This window comes from Lissotriton vulgaris, chromosome 5, assembly GCF_964263255.1.
Source record: "Lissotriton vulgaris chromosome 5, aLisVul1.2, whole genome shotgun sequence".
Taxonomy (NCBI): Eukaryota; Metazoa; Chordata; class Amphibia; order Caudata; family Salamandridae; genus Lissotriton; species Lissotriton vulgaris.
The window spans coordinates 1,891,576,691-1,891,597,801 of record NC_141693.1 but is presented as its reverse complement, the minus strand read 5'-3'; the positions used below and the strand labels follow the sequence as shown (position 1 = coordinate 1,891,597,801).

The following is a 21,111-nucleotide window of genomic DNA, read 5'->3' as shown; positions in this document are numbered from 1 at the left end:
CAACCTGGTTGTTTAACCAGTAATCTGATCACTTATGCTGGCTACACTTTCTACCAGGCTGTGTGTTAGGCGCCGGGAAACCCTTTTTGGGTAGCTGTTGCGCCATATAAGTTGATAAAATAAATAAATAAATCCCTAAGTTTTTACAGAAAGAGAGGGAGTGGGGGGGAAGTACCTAGGGAAGGGGGCCAGAAGCTGGGGGACCAGGGACTGGGGGTGCTACCAGTAACAACAAGTTCCGTCTTGTCCGGATTTAATTTCAGGTGGTTACCGTTCATCCAATCGCTGATGAACAGCATGACCGACTGGAAGTTGAGTATACTGGTGAGGAGTGTGACAGGTGCAAGATGAGTTGGAGGTCATCAGCGTAATTGTATACGGTGACCTCCATGTTTTGAAGTGCAGAAATAAGGGGATAGATGTATAGGTTAAATAATAACGGGGAAAGGGAAAAACCCTGGGGGAACACCACACCGGACTGAGTGAGGGGGGGCAATAAATTCGGCCAGGTGAACGGCCTGGGAGCGATCTCTCAGAAAGGAGCTGATCCAGGCCAAAGCTGATGTATGTACAATGGCTATGTCTCTAGGTCCGGAGACACCGTACCTCCGCCCGACCCAGACAACGCCGATCCACACTCTGCGCAGACTTAGATATACCTTACTTGGGACTCGTGCGACTGGCACTAGTATCTTGGCGCCTTTTTCCCAGCACAGTTACACTGCGGCAGCTCCACGAACCGCTTCGCAACCCAGCCGTTATTGCAACTCCAATCACAGCGCCTGAGTCAGCCGTGCCACATGTTCACCTCTCCGCCAATATTTAGGAACGCTGCTCTGCTTGCCAAGCTGCCGCCAGTAGCCCTTACTTGTGATGCGTGAGTCTCAGAGCACTATGATGGCGCCTTTTCCAATTGCGTAGTCACTGCAATGGCGCCTCCCACAGCCTCCCAGTCCCGTGAGGGTATCGATACCAATCTCGCCTCAGGATATCAACCGGTGACAGTGGGGCTCATCTCTCAGCAGTTAGTAGGAATCACGCCTAAGATCAATGCGCTACGGCAGGGCAGTCAGTTGTTCGACTCACCGTCTAGGCCCCCGACACCACTCGGCCCTCAAGGGTAATGGCGGGACGTAGGTCCCGCCGCACACGCAAGGCCGTCCGCGAGGCCTGTAGTACCGCCCGTCGCTCAGTGCCAGCCCCTACGAGGGGCTCTCGTTGCGTGGGCTTGTGGCGCTGTCTCCAGGCAAGGATGCGGTCACCACCGCTCGACCGGGAAGCCAGGATCTCAGAGGCGTTTAGGATCTCAGAGGCGTTTAGGCCCTCAAGGCGTCAGGCCTACCGCCGTGGGGCAGACCTCGGACTTTCCCAGCTGCCGGATCCGTCTCTCGCAGCTCCAGGTCTCCTGCGCCGTCCCGGGGGGCGGGTGCCGACGCTGGTTTCTCGAGGTCCGCTGAAGGGATCTACCCCAAAGTCAGACCGAGTCTGCCCAAACACATAGGCTGCTTGTAGAAACACTTTTTAGTGCCGATATCCGCCAGTTGGTGAGGATAGTTACAGGATATTTGTTCCAGGGTGCAGGAGCCTAACCGTTAGGCGGCCATTCTGTGTGTGCGCCCTCTAGAGCCCCTAATTAAGTTAAAAACATAACAAGCCAGACAAACAATTCAAGTGAGATCGTAAGATGGAATGGTGTCTTAAAATAAATATCCATGAGCAATATTCTAACCTAATTTTATTAACAATAACAAAATAATTCCACAGGCAAAATTGAAAATATATTGTAAAGAAATGAGTCAAAGTATGTCAGACTTTAAAGGGAGTCAAAGAAATGTTGACCCCAAAAATATTTTGTTTTTATTTTAGCATATTCTCCTGTGCAACTGGCCCTTTGGCATGTGAAATAATTTCAGCATTTCAGATACAATCATTATGCATGCTATGATGTTTTGTCCCATCCTTACAACATTCAAGACAAATCTGCAAGTCCCAAAATACTGGTACTAAAATACCAGGATTTGCTGAAGGTGTTGCACGACATGGAGCAATTTGACATTGCATCTGCGTCCCTCTGGCTTATCTCCATTATGCAATAAGGCTCCAGTGTCTCGTAGACACTCACTCTACCACTATAAAAAGTTACCGCCCCCGGCACATCTGTTCTTTTGTATCTGCAGACACTGAAGGGTGGGTGCAGCATGCTCGCTCCAGCGTGGGTTGATACCTTAATTTTTCCGGCGACATTTCAACAAGGCCTGGAGGTTGCAAATTATGGGTTTCTGAACAGCTTCCTTCCTTACTTAATGAAGGATTTTATCGTGACAGGGGGCGCAAGCGGCACAGCGTCCTCTTGGGCCTGTCTGCATACGTCAGAGAGCTTTGATAGAATTGCGGAGATGCTAGTACAGTGTGGATCGAGCCTGCATCCAAGGGTCACCCTAAGCTGCGGAAATTCCTGGGTTTGTAGGGGCATTTCAGAGCGGTGCTCTGGCAAAGGCAACTCGCAGTATGGGAATACAGAGGCAGCTTATAGCAGCACGCGTTCAACCTTCCAATTACGCACGTTTATGGGAGTGCTGTGCTTTTCAGAGACTGCGGTGAGGGACAGCTTGAGGGAGAAGCACTGCTCCTTGCTAATGACTAAACAGTCACTACAGGTAGGCCAATCTTTTTTATAAACTTTATAGCTGTGCTGTACTTTTATGATTGGTTGTTTCCTACCCCATGGCCTGTCTTTTTAGGGCTCGGGCCTGCTGTACACTGCGCATGCAGTGTACAGCAGCAAGAGTCCTTTTCCCGGGGATTTGGAAAATGGACCTGGAAATTCCACGCAGTTCGTGCGTGTTATTTTCAAGGTCCATTTTCATTGGCCTTCACGTGCATGCTGTTTTTTAACAGAACACGCAATAGGCCATGGGCAGTCGCGTAGCTCCGCCCATGGCCTATTAGTGTCTGTTACTCGCACCAGAGGCCATATGTTTTGAATTATCGCGGCTTGACAGCCACGATAATTCAAAACATATGCTCGCAGTGGCGCGCACACCACTTGCGAGCTTTTTTTATTTTCTGCTTGCACAGTGACCGCAACCAACCAGGAGGGCCCGGACAGTCTGTAATGTTGGATTCAGGAAGGTTTCACTTGTGAGGAAGATGACGAAGCTGTGCCAGTGACGTTTTCAAGGATGGGTAAAGTGGGCCACTTTTCAAGGGCCCCAATGGGAAAATCTTCAGATGACAGTGAGCTTATGACAGTGAGTTTCACGAACTTGCAAGATGTGTTAACACTTTCACTATTGTATATTTATTTGACGCTTCTCACCTGTCCAAAGTCGAGAGCCTCGATGACGACGTGACAGAAGTGAACGTATGAAATAATACTACGCCACGCATCCTGCGGAACGTGCCTCCTCTCGCGTGGGAAAGACCTGTCACGTAGAAATACTCTTTTCAGAGGGTGTGAGCGGCAGCGGGGTCTGTGTGACTGCACCTCCTCCACGTGCCTGCCCACGGCTGACCCGAGCTAGCTGTCAAACAGCCAAAAAACAACCGGGGTCTTGACTCATAACTCAGCTAGGCTGAGCCTAATTTAACTAGAGAAACAACACAAGGGCCAATGCTGAGGGACTTCTTTAGAGGAGAAAGGCTGGAGGTTTGAGGGTGAGCAAAAACGACCAGCTAAATTATATTTGCAACATAGAAAGGTTTAATTTCTTTTCAAATATTTCATGTTTTGTTTATAACACATCTTTTTAGTGCATGGAGAAGGAACAATTTTTATATACAAAATATACACCATATACAACAATATCCTGAAAAAAGCATTTCCATACTTCAATCATGCATGGCCGTCCAGTCATACCATACCACATTCATACGCAAAAATTAAACAGTAACAAACAAAGAATATGACAAAATGATGGATCCACGTATTGGTCAGATGTCAATTGGAACAATCCCTTTTGATTTTACAATTCTAGAGTCTTTTTTAATGAATCAACACCGAGAACCCATTTCTCTGGGTACTAATGAAGAGATTTAATTTAAAGAACAGAATGTATGGACCAAATACGGGGATGAGGTGGTCGACGCGTTTCAAACCCCACTCATTATTGGGGTTCTCCTCAGGACCAGTAGGTTCTGAAAAATTAATAAAGAAAAGGTACTTAGTGGAGGGTTCCATGTAAGGTCAAAAATGAGAGATAAAACCCCGTGTACACAACAGCCTACCTTGACCTTTAAATCAATCGTCAAGAAAATCCAAGGCGGCGAGTCAACAAAGGTTTCAGAATAGAGTCTACTCTAGGTTTCAGAATAGAGTCTACTCTATTCTGAAACCTTTGTTGACTCGCCGCCTTGGATTTTCTTGACGATTGATTTAAAGGTCACGGTAGGCTGTTGTGTACACGGGGTTTTATCTCTCATTTTTGACCTTACATGGAACCCTCCACTAAGTACCTTTTCTTTATTAATTTTTCAGAACCTACTGGTCCTGAGGAGAACCCCAATAATGAGTGGGGTTTGAAACGCGTCGACCACCTCATCCCCGTATTTGGTCCATACATTCTGTTCTTTAAATTAAATCTCTTCATTAGTACCCAGAGAAATGGGTTCTCGGTGTTGATTCATTAAAAAAGACTCTAGAATTGTAAAATCAAAAGGGATTGTTCCAATTGACATCTGACCAATATGTGGATCCATCATTTTGTCATATTCTTTGTTTGTTACTGTTTAATTTTTGCGTATGAATGTGGTATGGTATGACTGGACGGCCATGCATGATTGAAGTATGGAAATGCTTTTTTCAGGATATTGTTGTATATGGTGTATATTTTGTATATAAAAATTGTTCCTTCTCCATGCACTAAAAAGATGTGTTATAAACAAAACATGAAATATTTGAAAAGAAATTAAACCTTTCTATGTTGCAAATATAATTTAGCTGGTCGTTTTTGCTCACCCTCAAACCTCCAGCCTTTCTCCTCTAAAGAAGTCCCTCAGCATTGGCCCTTGTGTTGTTTCTCTAGCTGTCAAACAGCAGCAGTGCCCCGCATAGAGCAGCCGGAGTTTCACCTGCTTTGCTGGGTGAACGAGAAGCAGAGGAGGAGCCCAGTGCGCCTGGAAGCCCCACCGCCACCAGTGAGGCTAGCGCTACAGTCCTGCTCCAGGGCAACGGTACCCACAAGGTAAGAGACAGGCAGGAACAATTTCTACCACATCGAAAGTCACAGGAGAGTGTTTTTCTCTTTTCGGATTAATTAATTCTATTGACTAAAACTGTCCACATGACAATAACACAATATACACGTACACATTTTCAATAGAAATACAAAATAACAGGAATTATTTGCTTTTGAGAGCCGAAGAAATAGAGACATTTGTGGGGGCAGGGGGTCCCTTCTTTTTTAGGTCTCGGGCTAGGCAGCAGAGTGAGAGTGACAGCAGAGTGAGAGGAGAGTGACAGCAGAGTGAGAGGAGAGTGACAGCAGTGTGAGAGTGCCAGGAGAGTGAGAGCAGAGTGAGAGTGACAGCAGAGTGAGAGTGACAGCAGAGTGAGAGTGACAGCATGAGAGACGTGAGAGTGACAGCAGAGTGACAGAGTGAGTGACAGCAGAGTGAGTGACTGCAGAGTGAGTGACTGCAGAGTGAGTGACAGCAGAGTGAGTGACAGCAGAGTGAGTGAGCATGTGAGAGCGAAGTGAGTGACAGCAGAGTGAGAGTGACAGCAGAGTGAGTGACTGCAGAGTGAGTGACAGCAGAGTGAGAGACAGCAGAGTGAGAGACAGCAGTGAGAGACAGCAGAGTGAGAGACAGCAGAGTGAGAGACAGCAGAGTGAGAGCATGTGAGAGCAGAGTGAGAGTGACAGCAGAGTGAGAGTGACAGCAGAGTGAGACAGCAGAGTGAGAGTGACAGCAGAGTGAGAGTGACAGCATGAGAGACAGCAGAGTGAGAGTGACAGCATGAGAGACGTGAGAGGGACAGCAGAGTGAGAGTGACAGCAGAGTGAGTGACTGCAGAGTGAGTGACTGCAGAGTGAGTGACTGCAGAGTGAGAGACAGCAGAGTGAGAGACAGCAGAGTGAGAGACAGCAGAGTGAGAGACAGCAGAGTGAGAGTGACAGCATGTGAGAGCAGAGTGAGTGACAGCAGAGTGAGAGTGACAGCAGAGTGAGAGTGACAGCAGAGTGAGAGTGACAGCAGAGTGAGAGTGACAGCAGAGTGAGACAGCAGAGTCAGAGTGACAGCAGAGTCAGAGTGACAGCAGAGTCAGAGTGACAGCAGAGTGAGACACCAGAGAGAGTGACAGCAGAGTGAGAGTGACAGCAGAGTGAGTGACAGCAGAGTGAGAAGAGAGTGACGGGAGTGTGAGAGTGACAGCAGAGAGTGACAGCATGAGAGACGTGAGAGTGACATCAGAGTGAGTGACAGCAGAGTGAGTGAAAGCAGAGTGAGTGACAGCAGAGTGAGAGAAACAGCATGCGAGACAGCAGAGTGAGAGTGACAGCAGAGTGAGAGAGACAGCAGAGTGAGAGAGACAGCAGAGTGAGAGACAGCAGAGCGAGAGTGACAGCAGAGCGAGAGTGACAGCAGAGCGAGAGTGACAGCAGAGCGAGAGTGACAGCAGAGCGAGAGTGACAGCAGAGCGAGTGACAGCAGAGCGAGTGACAGCAGAGCGAGTGACAGCAGAGTGAGAGTGACAGCATGTGAGAGCAGAGTGAGAGACAGCAGAGTGAGAGAAAGCAGTGTGACAGTGACAGCAGAGTGAGAGTGACAGCAGAGTGAGAGTGACAGCAGAGTGAGAGTGACAGCAGAGTGAGAGTAATAGCAGAGAGAGTGATAGCAGAGTGAGAGTGACATCATGCGTGACAGCAGAGTGAGAGACAGCAGACTGAGAGACAGCAGAGTAAGAGAAAGCAGAGTGAGATGAAGCAGAGTGAGATGAAGCAGAGGGAGAGATAGCAGAATGAGAGACAGCAGAGAGTGAAAGCAGAGTGAGAGTGAAAGCAGAGTGAGAGTGACAGCATGAGTGAGAGTGACAGCATGAGTGAGTGACAGCATGAGTGAGTGACAGCATGAGTGTGTGACAGCATGAGTGAGTGACAGCATGAGTGAGTGACAGCATGAGTGAGTGACAGCATGAGTGAGTGACAGCATGAGTGAGTGACAGCATGAGTGAGTGACAGCATGAGTGAGTGACAGCATGAGTGAGTGACAGCATGAGTGAGTGACAGCATGAGTGAGTGACAGCATGAGTGAGTGACAGCATGAGTGTTGTCGCGCGATGGATACAATGGATACGAGGGGACTCATGTAAACGTTGAACAGGGAGGGACTGAGTGATGATCCTTGTGGTACTCCGCAGATGACTTCGGTGGCCTCTGATTTGAATGGGGGGAGTCGGACTCTCTGGGTTCTCCCGGCGAGGAACAAGATGATCCAGTCTAAGGCTTTTCCTTGTATGCCGATATTGCGGAGGCGTTGTATGAGGGTGCTATGACAGACCGTGTTGAAGGCGGCGGAGAGGTCGAGTAGGATGAGGGCAACTGTTTCTCCGTTGACCAGTAGTGTTCGGATGTCGTCTGTCGCTGCAATAAGGGCGGTTTCGGTGCTGTGTTTGGCTCGAAAGCCGGACTGTGAGGAGTCGAGGGAGTTGTTGGATTCAAGGAAGGCGGCGAGCTGTCTATTGACAGCTTTCTCAATGACTTTGGCAGGGAATGGGAGGAGGGAGATGGGGCGGTAGTTCTTGAGTTCAGAGGGGTCCGCTGTGGGTTTCTTCAAGAGGGCGTTGAGTTTGGCGTGTTTCCAGCTTTCTGGGAAGGTAGCGGAGTTGAAGGAGCAGTTGATGACATCACGGAGATGGGGTGCGATGATGGAATCTGCTTTGTTGAAGATGTGGTGGGGACAGGGGTCGGTTGGCGAGCCTGAATGGATGGAGTTCATTAGGCGGATGGTGTCTTCAGAGGTGATTGGGTTCCAGGCATTAAGGATGTTAGAGGGCGGTTTAGGTTCGGAGGTGGGTGGAGTGGACTGTTCTTTGGAAATGTTCTCAAAGCTGTTATGTATGTCGGCGATTTTGTTATAGAAGAAAGAGGATAAGGAGTCGCAGAGTTCTTGGGAGGGAGTAATGTTGTTTGAGGCTGTGGTGGGGTTGGTAAATTCTTGGACGATGTTGAATAGTTCCTTGCTGTTTTGGGCGTTGTAGTCGAGTCGATCCTTGAATGCTGACTTCTTGGTGGATCAGATCAGTTGGTGGTGTTTGCGGGTGGCTGTCTTGAAGGTGGTCAGGTTGTCAGTGGTTGGGTTTTTTCTCCATGTTTTCTTGAGAGTACCGCATAGTTTCTTGAGGTCCTCGTTGAACTAGGGGGCTTTTTTGCTACCCTGTTTGGTTTGGTGGTTTTTCAAGGGTGCTAGTTCGTCAGCGCTGTGAGTGATCCATTGTTTGAGTTTGGTGGCCGCTTGGTTTGGGTCCGATGAGAGGGCGGGAGGGTTTTGATTGAGCGATGTGAGGAGTTGGTCGGTGGTGATTTTGTTCCAGTTTCTTCGTGGAATAGGTTGTAGGGGGTTGTTGGTCGAGGTGGTTTTGTAGTTGAAGTGAACACAGCTGTGGTCCGTCCAGTGGAGAGCTGTGGTGTGATCGAAGGAGATTTGCTTACTGGAGGTGAAGATTGGGTCGAGCGTATGTCCGGCTATATGGGTGGGGGTGTCAACAAGTTGTTTGAGACCAAGATTGGCCAGGTTGTCCAGAAGGGTGGTGGTGTTGCTGTTGTTTTTCTTTTCCAGGTGGAAGTTGAGGTCTCCCAGTAGCATGTAGTTCTCGGAGGCAAGGGCATGTGGGCTGATGAAGTCAGTGATGTCTTCGCTGAACTGTTTATGGGTTCCTGGTGGTCTGTAGATGAGGGTGCCTCTAAGTGTGGTCCTGGGGTCGGTGTGGATCTGAAAGTGGAGGTGTTCGGCGGTTGTAAGGTTATCGTCGAAGCTGGTCGTGATTCTGATGGTGTTCTTATGGACGATGGCGATGCCTCCTCCTGTTTGGTTGGTGCGGTCTTTTCGGATGATTTTGAAAGCGTCCGGGATGGCTATGGCGATGTCGGGCGCTGAAGAGGCATTCATCCAGGTTTCTGTAAGGAAGGCGATGTCCGGTGAAGCAGTGTCGAGTAGGTCCCAGAGTTCTGTTGCGTGTCTGTGGATCGAGCGGGTGTTTAGCAGGATGCACTTCAGGTGGTTAGAGTCGGAGCTGTGTTTGGAGGTAGTGGATTCGGTGGGGGTCTTGATGCAGGCGAACTTGCAGGAGTGGCAGGCGAAGGGGCCGTGGGTACGTCCTGGGGCAGCCTCGTAGCATTGTGATGTGCGTCCGGGGTTAAGGGCTAGGAGGGTGGCGGTGTCGTACGTTATGCGGGATGAGTGCGGTTTGCGAGGGCCAGGGGGTCTGGCGTTGGGCGCGGTCCAGGCGCGGACGGGCGTAGACGGGCTTACCTTTGGCGCACCTTCGGCGCATGGGGCGCGACCGCTGCGCGAAAAAGCATCTGTCATATGTGGATAGTGGAAGGGGAGGGGCGAGGGAGGAGCAGCTGGGAGGCGGGAGGCGGGGTGGAGAGCCGGGGAGGGAAGGCAAAACAACAACAAACAAACTAAAATGGCAGTCAGCCAAAAGCGATGCAGGGTTGGGACACAAAGATGGTAAAACGCTAATATAATGACACAGTCAGGCACACAGTGAAAATAAAGGCAGCACAGATTACAAGAGCGTTGCAGCGCGCTATGGACGACTCGCGCTATGGTGATATGCCAATTAGTCAGATGTAACAGGTTTAAAGGCGATGTATAGCGATCTGGCGTACAATGCTGATTAAAATATTATTATATGCGTCTACAATGCAGGCGGTGGGCTTGCAATAACGATACCAGTCTGGAGTCAGGTCAGGGAGCAGGGTGAGGAGGAGCGACCGTGTCTGAGGAAATCAGGACGGTCACAGAGGACTCGTGGGAGAGCGGAGCCTGGTGATCTGTGGGAGGGAGGAGCAGCTGGGAGGCGGAAGGCCGGGTGGAGAGCCGGGGAGGGAAAGCAAAACAACAACAAACAAACTAAAATGGCAGTCAGCCAAAAGCGATGCAGGGTTGGGACACAAAGATGGTAAAACGCTAATATAATGGCACCGTCAGGCACACAGTGAAAATAAAGGCAGCACAGATTACAAGAGCGTTGCAGCGCCCTATGGGCGACTCGCGCTAAGGTGATATGCTAATTAGTCAGATGTAACAGGTTTAAAGGCGATGTATAGCGATCTGGCGTACGATGCTGATTAAAATAGTATTATATGCATCTACAATGCAGGCGGTGGGCTTGCAATAACGGTACCAGTCTGGAGTCAGGTCAGGGAGCAGCATGAGGAGGAGCGACCGTGTCTGAGGAAATCAAGACGGTCACAGAGGACTCGTGGGAGAGCGGAGCCTGACGATCTGTGGGAGGGAGGAGCAGCTGGGAGGCGGGAGGCGGTGTGGAGAGCAGGGGAGGGAAGGCAAAACAACAACAAACAAACTAAAATGGCAGTCAGCCAAAAGCGATGCAGGGTTGGGACACAAAGATGGTAGAACGCTAATATAATGACACAGGTACACAGTGAAAAAAAAAGGCAGCACAGATTACAAGAGCGTTGCAGCGCGCTATGGGCGACTCGCGCTACGGTGATATGCTAATTAGTCAGATGTAACAGGTTTAAAGGCGATGTATAGCGATCCGGCGTACGATGCTGATTAAAATATTATTATATGCGTCTACAATGCAGGCGGTGGGCTTGCAATAACGATACCAGCCTGGAGTCAGGTCAGGGAGCAGCGTGAGGAGGAGCGACCGTGTCTGAGGAAATCAGGAGTGAGGGAGTGACAGCAGAGTGAGAGTGACAGCAGAGTGAGAGTGACAGCAGAGTGAGAGTGACAGCAGAGTGAGAGTGACAGCAGAGTGAGAGTGAGACAGCAGAGAGAGTGACAGCAGAGTGAGAGAGACAGCAGAGTGAGAGTGACAGCAGAGTGAGAGTGACAGCACAGTGAGACAGCAGAGAGAGAGTGACAGCAGTGACAGCAGAGCGAGACAGCAGAGTGAAAGTGACGTGAGAGTGACAGCAGAGTGAGACAGCAGAGTGAGAGTGACAGCAGAGTGAGAGCGACAGCAGAGTGAGAGCGACAGCAGAGTGAGAGCGACTCAGCAGTGTGAGTGTTCCAGAGAGCAGGGTATGCTTGTGCACTTACACGGTGCACTGACACACAGGAGCTAAAACAAAGAACAGCTGAACAGGTGTCTTGGGAGCTTCATGGAGGCAGCCGGCCCTCTGTGAGGGGATCAGCAAGGAGGGGACGCCCCAACCAATCAAGCGCAACTACTCACAACCTACTGTGCCATTACAACACAGGCCAAAGGGCAGAGCTAGGTCTTTTCGCATTACGTAGGGTGAGCAGTGTGTGAGTGTGTAGAGTGAGCAGATTGTGAGTGTGCAGGGAGAGCAGTGTGTGAGCGTGCAGGGTGAGCAGTGTGCGAGTATGCAGGGTGAGCAGTGTGTGAGCGTGCAGGGTGAACATTGTGTGAGTGTGTAGGGTGAGCAGTGTGTGAGTGTGCAGGATGAATATTGTGCGAGTGTGTAGGGTGAGCAGTGTGTGAGTGTGTAGGGTGAGCAGTGTGTGAGTGTGTAGGGTGAGCAGTGTGTGAGTGTGTAGTGTGAGCAGTGTGTGAGTGTGCAGGGTGAGCAGTGTGTGTGTGTGTAGGGTGAGCAGTGTGTGTGTGCAGGGTGAACATTGTGTGAGTGTGCAGGGTACAAAAACTCGAACTAAGTCCACCACACACATAACACCACACACACACAACACCACACACTAACCACCACACACCCACCACCACACACCCACCACACACTCACCACCACACACCCACCACACACTCACCACCACACAGGCAACCACACACACAACCACACCATCAGTGCATGCTTTCACCAGGCACAAACACCACCAGCCGTCAGTGCACACTTTCACCAGGCACACATCACCAGCCGTCAGTGCAGGCTTCCACCAGGCACACATCATCAGACATCAGTGCATGCTTTCACCACACACACCACCAGCCATCAGTGCACGCTTTCACCAAACACACACACACCACCAGTGCACACTTTCACCAGGCACACACACCAGCCGTCAGTGCACGCTTTCACCAGGCACACACACCACCAGCCGTCAGTGCACGCTTCCACCAGGCACACACACCTCCAGCCGGCAGTGCACGCTTCCACCAGGCACACTCACCACCAGCCATCAGTGCACAATTTCTACAGGCACGCACACCACCAGCCATCAGTGCACACATCAATTGTTAACGCATCCACAATTAACTATTGTAGGAATCGCAGTATAGTGCACTTTACTTTTAAACATATTCATCTAAAGCGCAGCATGCCACCATTGCTACAATTCCAATCCAACCCACATAATTCCACTACACACCACATGCATACACTCCATAACACATGGCTAAAAGACATTGCCATTTACAATGCCATTAGCTCCAACTCAAATAAATCCGAGACTTATTGCATTTCCAATGCTTGTTTCTCATTGGCTGTTGTTTTCTGCTTCGTTTTCAGTGACGTTCTCGGTAATGTGGCAGTATACCAGTGCTGTCGTTTTCTGGACAAGGGTTGAGTTTACCTGACCGGAGGTCTACGGTGCCTTTTACCAGCTCAGGCTGTGTTCCTGGCTTGCCATGCAACCGGCTGCTCGATCTCCAAGATGACGATTTTGTTTTTTGTTTGACGTTCTGTCTGCTGGACTCCTGTTTTGGGAGCATTTCAGCAGGCTTTGTTGCTTGAGATGTGCGGATAGAGTTGCTCTAGCCTAGTGGTTAGGGTTTTAGCCTCTTACCCTGACGGTTATGGGTTGGACTCCCATTGTTTCAATGGTTGTGTGAGCTCAGTTGTAATGTTAGAGCATGTCTGATTCTTTACAGCTTCTTTGCTCTACTTTTGTCCAACTGAAGCGACGTGGTGCCTTCCTCCAGCCAGGGTGGGCTGTATAGATTGCCAGGCTTACAGTGTCTGCTCAGGGATCCACTGTTCACCCTGCATGGCTCAATGCGTTCAGCCTGAGCAGGTCCCTGGTTTACGGTAGCTTGTTTGGTCTGTGTATAGTTGTTTGTGGATTTTGGCCCATGGGTGGCATTCTTCCATTATGGTGCAAGTGCTGGAATTTTTTTCTGATGCTTTTTCCAGTGGGGATTCCCCAGAAGCCAACGAGAGGGGAAGTGTGGCAGATTTTATCATTGCACAGTTGATCAACTCGCACAGCCAGAGGGCTGCTGTGCTTTTCTTCGGCCAGGTTGAGTATTTCCTTGCAGTCATGGTTCCAGATGATATACTGCAGCTATGCATAGGAGTCCTGTCTTGGGGGTCTCATGATGAGTTCACCTCTTATGGCTGCGGTCAGTTTCGGTCTGTATCTTCTTGGGGCCCTGGTCTCCCTTACATTAGAGGGGTGGATTAGAGTGGTGGACGGTTTGTCGGTGCTGCCAACGTATGAGTCTACAGTAGGTAGTTCTAGTCCCAGCATCTGCTCTGCATTCTGTGTTTCTGGGCAAATTGATCTTTACCTGGGCTTATGGAAAGTGGGTCTGTACTCCTCGTCAACGTGTGGTCTAGTGATCTTGGATAGTGCTCCTATGCCCGTGGGCCTTGTTTCACTCAATGTGAAACTGCACAATGCATTGTCTCAGCAGTTTATTTATTCTGCATTTATAGAGCGCCTGGTTACACCACTGGTGTGTCCCCGCGCTATCAGCTCTATCTAACAACTCCGGAAATCAGCACATCAGAGGACGTGGGGAGCCAAAAACCACTCACAGTTGAAAGAGCCACGTTTAATTTTTTAAGGAAGAAGCTCTCTGATGGTTCCTCACGGAGGGACAGGGGTAGGGCATTCCAGCTTTGTGCTGCCAGGTAGCCAAAAGAACGCGCACCCATTCGTGCTTCCTTTATCTCGGGAACTTTCACCAGGAGAGTCCCGGTGGATCTAAGATGCTGTTCAGGATTATAGAGAGTTAGAAGGTCCTGCATAAAATTGGGCTTTATCCCTGCAAGGTGCGGTGGCAGAAGCATAGTGCCTTAAATGAGATCCGTTTCTGAATGGGCAGCCAGTGTAGTGAGTCCAGCGCTTTCTTTGAGGATGCCCTTCCACACAGACTCAAGACCAAGCGAGCTGCTGCGTTCTGGATACATTGCAGCTTATGGGGAACATTTATGGTTGCACCCAGCTACAGCACATTTTCATAATCTAGTTGTGCGGTAATGAGAGCGCGGGTCAGGGTTTTTCTAGCCGACATACGGAGAATGTCAAGAGTTTTCCTAAGAGTCTTCAGGATTCCGAAGCACCTTCCTGCAACTTTCTTGATGTGAGTCTCAAAGGAAAATGTGGAATCTATCCAGACTCCCAAGTTCTTCACCTCGGTCTCAGGGGTGGGAACCGTGCCTAAGATTGATGGCCACTAGGCTGAGGACCAAATGGATGGAGTGTTCCCTATTATCAGTATCTCGGTCTTATTACCATTTAGTTTCAGGCAATTGCCTGTCATCCAAGAGGCCAGATCTTTTAAGCAGTCTGCAAAGCTACTGGCTGCTAGCACCGAATTCGGAGCCAGGGTGACCACTAGCTGCATGTCATCTGCATATGACACTTTTGTGACACCGTGTTTTTCCACAATTCTAGCTAAGGGGGCGACATATAGATTGAAAAGAGTAGGACTCAAGATTGAGCCCCGAGGCACCCCCTGCACTTAAGTGATGTGTTCGGAGGTATGTGGAGGTTGTGTCACAGTTAGTTGTAGCCGTTCTGTTGGGCTTACACCATGATTAGTTTGGCTCCTTTTTTCGGGTAAACTGAGTCTCTTCGGCCTTTTGGTTAAGGTCTTGGACTCTAAGGGTGGTGATTCCTGTTAAAGCATTGCTGTCTCTGCAGCCCTATGCCTGGGGCATTGCACAGAGTTGTATATAGTGTTTCAGTTTTTGAGTAGAGATGCCTCGGCTAGGGTCTATGTTTTTTCGGTTTGCAGTTCGTGTCCGGACGATGTTTAATGCTGCAGTCACTAGTACTTTGTCTTCCATGTGCTCGCTTTGCGGGCTTAGGTCCAGTTAGTGTTTGATCTGGATTCTGCATCATCTGCTGGGTCCGTTCCAGTGCGGCTTATGGTATCTGGTGGGTAGTTCATCCTTGGGATGTTCTGGCGGACATTCTGTCATTTCGTCATCATTCTGAGCTTGGTGCCGCCTCCAGTAGAGGGGGCTGCTGAAACCTTCTTTTCTGTATTTTGCTCCGCCTATGGCACTGGTTGTGCCATTCTACCCATTGTTTTTGGTGGTGATCTTGGATTTGGGGGTTGGGTCCTTGTTCCACGACTTCCTCACACGTCCTTGGCGTAGGAAGGATTAGGGACATTTTTGTCCTGTTCTGCCCCGATTGTTTCCATTTTGGCAACTCTTTTTGGCTGATCCTCTTTACTCCGGGTGTCTGTTGACACCATCAGGTCTTGTGGTTCACGTGTTGGGTGGTGGCCTGCAGTGTTCTTTCATGGCCTCTTGTTGGTACTCGGGATGGCGGTGACACCTCAGTTCTTCGTGTTTGGGTTTTGTGACCCTGGCATAGGCCTTGCCTGTGGGTTCCGAGGTGTCAGATGTCTTGGTCTTGGTGGGCCTATGTTGTAAACAAATGGAAGTCCGGACTTCTAGTGTAGATTAGTTTTTTTTATTTAAGTTGTTACAAGAAGTTAGGAGGAAAACCCCAACAGGAGCAGCTGCCCTGCTGCTCAGCCCATACCCAACTGACACTCACAGACATCCAACATTCCATTCATCCAACATTCTACGCCACGCTGAGCAGCAGGTAAACATAAATTACAACAGCCTACTGGCTAGTTTCCTGGCTAATGTGTTGGCGGCTGTACTGTGGCTGCAGCCGTTTTCTCCTCCTCAGCAATGCTGCCCCACGGTTCCCTCTGACTCCAGTCCAGGTCGGCATCCTTCCAAGATAGGTGATTCTTCCACTCCTGCAGTCCGGTTTCTATGCATTTGGTAAACCTTGGTCTCGCTAGGATGCCGGGGTGATCCTGTGATTCCTTTGTGTGGGGTCCTGTTCCTATTCTTTCAGTAGGATGCGAGGTTCCCCCGGGTATGGTTGGCGGCAGGTCTTCACCACCTGGGTGGGGCCTTTGAGTCCGCACTCCTGGTTGTCCTGTGGACGCAAGTCTTTGGGGTGGTTGGTATCGTTGGGTTCAGGGGTGTTTGGCCGGTGTGGGTTCTGTAGCACCTTAATGACTGGATGGGCTCCCATGTTGGTTGTTCTTCATCTGCTGGGGATTTCCTTCTTCCCGGCTTTTGGTTGATGCGATTTCTCGTCCCCTGTATTGTTCCCATGTGCAGCCACTGCTGGTTCTTCAGTCTTCTCTTGGCTTCTGAGTACTTGATGGTGGTCACGCCTTTGTTCCTTCTTGGGATGAAGGTTTTTTCAGGCCTGTTCCGGACGGTTCTGGGTCTTCTGTGCCATTGCATCTGCAGGCTCTATTGACGGCTCCTGTTATGTTACTCTCGTTTGGGGGGGTTGCTTTTTCCCTCTGCGTGTTTGACACACTTGGATGGTTTGGGGGTTGGTTGCCCTGCTGTGTCCTTGGCCGTTAGTGTTCTGCTGGCTCATATATGGTCCCTCTGTGCCTGGTTCACACTGCTGTGGGTATCAATGGAGGGTCTGGAGTGGTGGCTTCCATTGGTTCAGTCTCCCCTGAGGTTTCCGTGCCTCCTGGTGTCCTCTCTGGCAAATCCCAAGTTCACGTTATGGTGATTGCACAGGGTAGCTTCATGTTGCGAGGTCTCTCAGCCTTGGTCTCCTCTTCTGTGCTGGCATACGGAAGATTTCTGCCGGGTCTTCTGCTCGACAGTGGATGCTGTTTCGGGTTGGGTGTGATCGACTGCATGTAGCTCCACTTTCTGTTTTCTGCCTTAGGTGTTGGAATCCCTCCAGATTGAGTTTCTACGGCTTTCCGGTCCCCTTTGGGGTGTCTGGTGATCGATCTGAATCTTGTCTCCAAGGTCTTTAAGGGTTTATCCTCTCTATGTCATTTCCCTCAGGTGGTGTGCCCCTCATGAGATTTGCAACTGATTTTGCAGGCTCTCGAGTATCACTGTTTGAGTGAAGTGGAGTGGTGTGGCTCACTGGTTAGAGGCGGCAGACCCGGAAGCAGAGGACGGCCCGGGACCAGGGTTCAATTCCCGACGCGGCAGGGTCGCGAACCAGGGTCAGCGGACTCGATAATTCTCACCTCGGTGCTTACTCTAACCAGGGATCACACTCGGCAACTCTGGGCATTAGCTTGCCTCATCTCCACAACGGCCCCCCACAAACGCCGGGGATGCCTAGTTTCACCTTGGAGATACCCAGGAGGGAACATCTCCCCAGCGGTCTATAGCGCCAGGACGCCTCCGGGTAGCAGTGCGCGTTACAAGACACACACATTTATTTACAGTTTGTGCCTCTGTCTTCTGGTGGCAGTACGGTCGGCTCACCGACCTTGGGTCCTCATCTCGTTAACTTTCTTTCATGTGTTTGGGTCAGGTACTGTCTTTACTTTTTGTTTGCATAATGTAAAGAAAGAAGCTCCCTGCTAAGAGGTGATGTTCGTTAATGCAGGGCTAGAATAATTCAATGTAAATACTTAAGGCAACATATACAAAACAATCATATTACAATCAATATAATGCAAATGACAAATAAACGAAAGGAAGAACCAACAGGACTGTATTTTTTAGAAAATTACAAAAGTTATTTTATTAGAATTATTTTTAACAAAAAATAAAATGGAATAACTCAATCACGCTGATCCATTTATGTCTACATTCATATAGTCTCATGTACTCTAAGCACTTTTAAAAACATTGTCCACTCCATCATGCATATCCGTAGTCATGGATTCAGTGATTTAAGACCTGTTTAGCCTGATTGTTGTTTTTATCTGGCGCCTTGATGCCCTTGGGCTAAGTTGCGCGGTACTAAGTCTTCCTTCATTCATTCATTCATTGTTGTTCAATTGTGATTTTCGTAGACAAAAAGGTGTGGCACAATTTATATATGACAGTGGTCTTCTACAAGCATTTTGGCACACGGAAGTGCCTTCGTCAGGACAAGAGGGCCACAAAGCTGGGACAATGATATCTGGTTTATGTACAATGTGCTGAGTCTACTATTTTTACAGCACCGTATTTCGTACTGGGTATACCTGGGAGGACTAGTATGAGGATACTGATTAGGTGTTGACTCGTACCTCGGGGATGTCAGTGCTATGTATTGGTGACAATATATTCTTTGATTAAAACGTCCATGGCTTAGAGCTCATGATGATGGGCTCAATGCGGGATGACGATTATATTTCTGCTCGATGCTGATTGTCGGATGTGGGAATCAGTCACATGCCGCTATTGCGTTTTTGTTTGACCATTTCTGTGCATTTTTGTGGTATATCTCATCGGCATTAAATTATACATTTGCCCTGGTCTTTTTTGGCTTGGTATGTCTTGTTGTGTAATGGAGATACGCGAGAGGGACGAGGAGGTAATGATTCTGTTACTTAATGGAAATTGCATTGCTCCGTGCCCTACTCTTGCTTTTCTCTGTTATGGCCCTGCCTCCCTCCCAGTTGTCAAGTCAGCTATGTCTACGGAAACTTGTAAAATACAGGAGGTGTGTAGGGGGCAGTAACTTTCCATAGTGGTAGGGGGTGTGTCTACAAGAAACAGGCCTATTGCGTAATGGAGATAAGCGAGAGTAAGACACAGAGTAATGCAATTACTGGTAACTAATAGACGCATCTCTGAACAGATTTGCCACTCCAACCATTGCAGGTATACTTGGCTATCCTTTTTAAAAGGGCACACAAATATACATAATTGTAACATGCTGTTAGCAGACCTATCACTCTGGAGGGTCCACTGTGACCTCTCATCAGGACTGACTTTTCATCAGGACTGACTTGGAAGGTGTTGAGATTTAATTTGAAGCTCTGATTTTGAGGTATGTCCCCCGTTTTCAAGATCAGTGGCATAAGGCACATCAATTATGAATGATATATATTTTTTGGTAGGCTTTTGAATGGTGAGAACCGTAGCCTAGCTGACGCAGCTCTAGTCTACAGCACACATACCTTGTACTCCTGGACAGCTTCTTGTATGGGGAGCACCGTGTGAGGCTTGTGATCACGTGACATGCCGCAAACTAGACAGATGGGCTCCTGGTCATCTTCACAAAAGAGTTTCAATTGCTCTTCGTGTTCTCGGCACAGATTCTCCTTCTGGGGCGTTGCAGTCGATACCTGAAGATGTTTGGCGATTTCCACCACGTTCCCCAGTTGCCAATTGGGCCGAAGTGTTTTGGTCTCAGCGACTGCTCTACACTGAGGGCAGGGGAAGGCTGCCTGCAGTCCCTTCCAGCACCGAGTGATACAGGATAGGCAGAAGGTGTGTCCACACTCCACAACCATGGGCTCTGTGAAATATTCCAGACAGATGGAGCAGATGGCCTCCTCCTTCAGGCTCTGGAGATGAGCTGCAGCAGCCATGTTCCTGTAGGAGAGGAAGAGGTCAAGTTATGTTTCATTTCTCGCACCTTGTGAAGTGGGGGTGTCTGTCTCACTCGCTCTCCTTATACATTTTCTCACTTTCACTGGCTCTGCACTTCCAGAAATATAATCTGGAAATGCCTGCCGCAAAGCAGGGAGAGTCCTTGCCTGAGCTGGGGCTGCGTGTTGCAGAGCAAGGAGTGTACGTGAGCTCAGTGTCAGCCTATGTGTGCAGCTGGAATGAGAGTGTGTACAGCAGTGCTGAAAGTGTCAGCCAATTCACTTAAGAGTGGGTGTGCGAGTTCAGCCTATGCACTTAATGGGAGTTCGGCTGGGAGCATGTGCAGCAGTGCTGAGGGTGTTAGCCTATGCACTCAGTGTGTGTGCGCGGCTGAGCTGTGTGTGTGCAGTACTGCTGTGTGTGTAAGCCTATTCATTCAGACAGTGTGTCCATAGCTGCCAAAGTCTTAGATTGCTTATTTGGGACATTTCTGTGTTTTCTACGTGGTCATGTGTGGCATTTGATTGCCTTGTGACACTGAGGCAAGTAGAAACAAGCAGTTGTGCCTAGCACCATTGTGCACATACACTGAATGCAAACTGTGTCGAAATGCCTGCGTGCTACCGTTTGTTTACTTAGGAGCTAGGAGTTGCCGCCCAGAAGACATAATGCTCCTTCAGAAACACATTTAACTTTACTGATGTTATAAGGAATATATTCAGAACATGGAGCTGTTAATAAACTTTAGGCTAATACATAGTCAAGTGGAAGTGTGAGGGGTTGCAACACCACCAAAACACCTTTATAAACAACCCTGGGTCATAGATGCATATCACCCATTACTGATTTGCTTTACTTATTTTGTACTCTTAAACATAGCATGTCTACAACTACGTGGTTTGTGCTCGAGAGTTCTAACAGCAATGTCTACACACGCTTATTTTACGTCTTTAAAAAAAAATGGCCTTTATTTATGTAAACGGGTCCTACGGCGGGTTCGAGGTTTCCTTCCCTGTTCCCAAAATCGATTACTTAAAAGCGACTTTCTCGGCTTACAGTACGCTGGAAGTACTACGGTCAACCAAGAGCGCCATAAAGCAGCGGTACACATAACACCCTACAATGAAGAACTTGTCTTACCGTATACTGGTCCCATCACACACAGCCCTTGCAGCACGCTTCCTCTTCGGTGCCATTCTGCGGTGCTCCTCTGTCCGCCTGCTCCACAGTTATGTAGGCCTCTGATGCAGCCGCGGCTCCACTTCTGTAGGCCTTGAGGGCCTCGCGCTGGTGATGTCTCGCGGTCGCAGTTATCACGGCCCAGACAGTCACTCCAACATGGACTCCTTTGATAAACAAGGACGAATGAAAAACGGATGAAGAGAGAAGCGCGAGGTGCTAAAATACAAGTGCGTATATGCAGGCAGAAATCCCAGGAGGCGAGGGTGGGCGCGGCTACAGAATTTAGACCGTCCAATCAGTC

At 49.2% G+C, this 21,111-nt stretch overlaps 1 protein-coding gene across 1 annotated transcript in view; it reads right to left on the bottom strand.

The window, feature by feature from the left end:
- LOC147717639 (E3 ubiquitin-protein ligase TRIM39-like) overlaps positions 1-20,841 on the bottom strand; it is a 548,063-nt gene extending 527,222 nt beyond the window's left edge. The window contains exons 1-2 of the mRNA XM_086924433.1: positions 20,769-20,841; positions 19,214-19,631 (exon numbers count right to left, since the gene is read on the bottom strand). Of these exons, the coding sequence (XP_086780559.1) occupies positions 19,214-19,631; positions 20,769-20,824 (474 nt within the window). The 5' untranslated portion in view covers positions 20,825-20,841. The remainder of the gene's footprint in view (positions 1-19,213; positions 19,632-20,768) is intronic.
- Between the last annotated feature and the right edge of the window lie 270 nt (positions 20,842-21,111).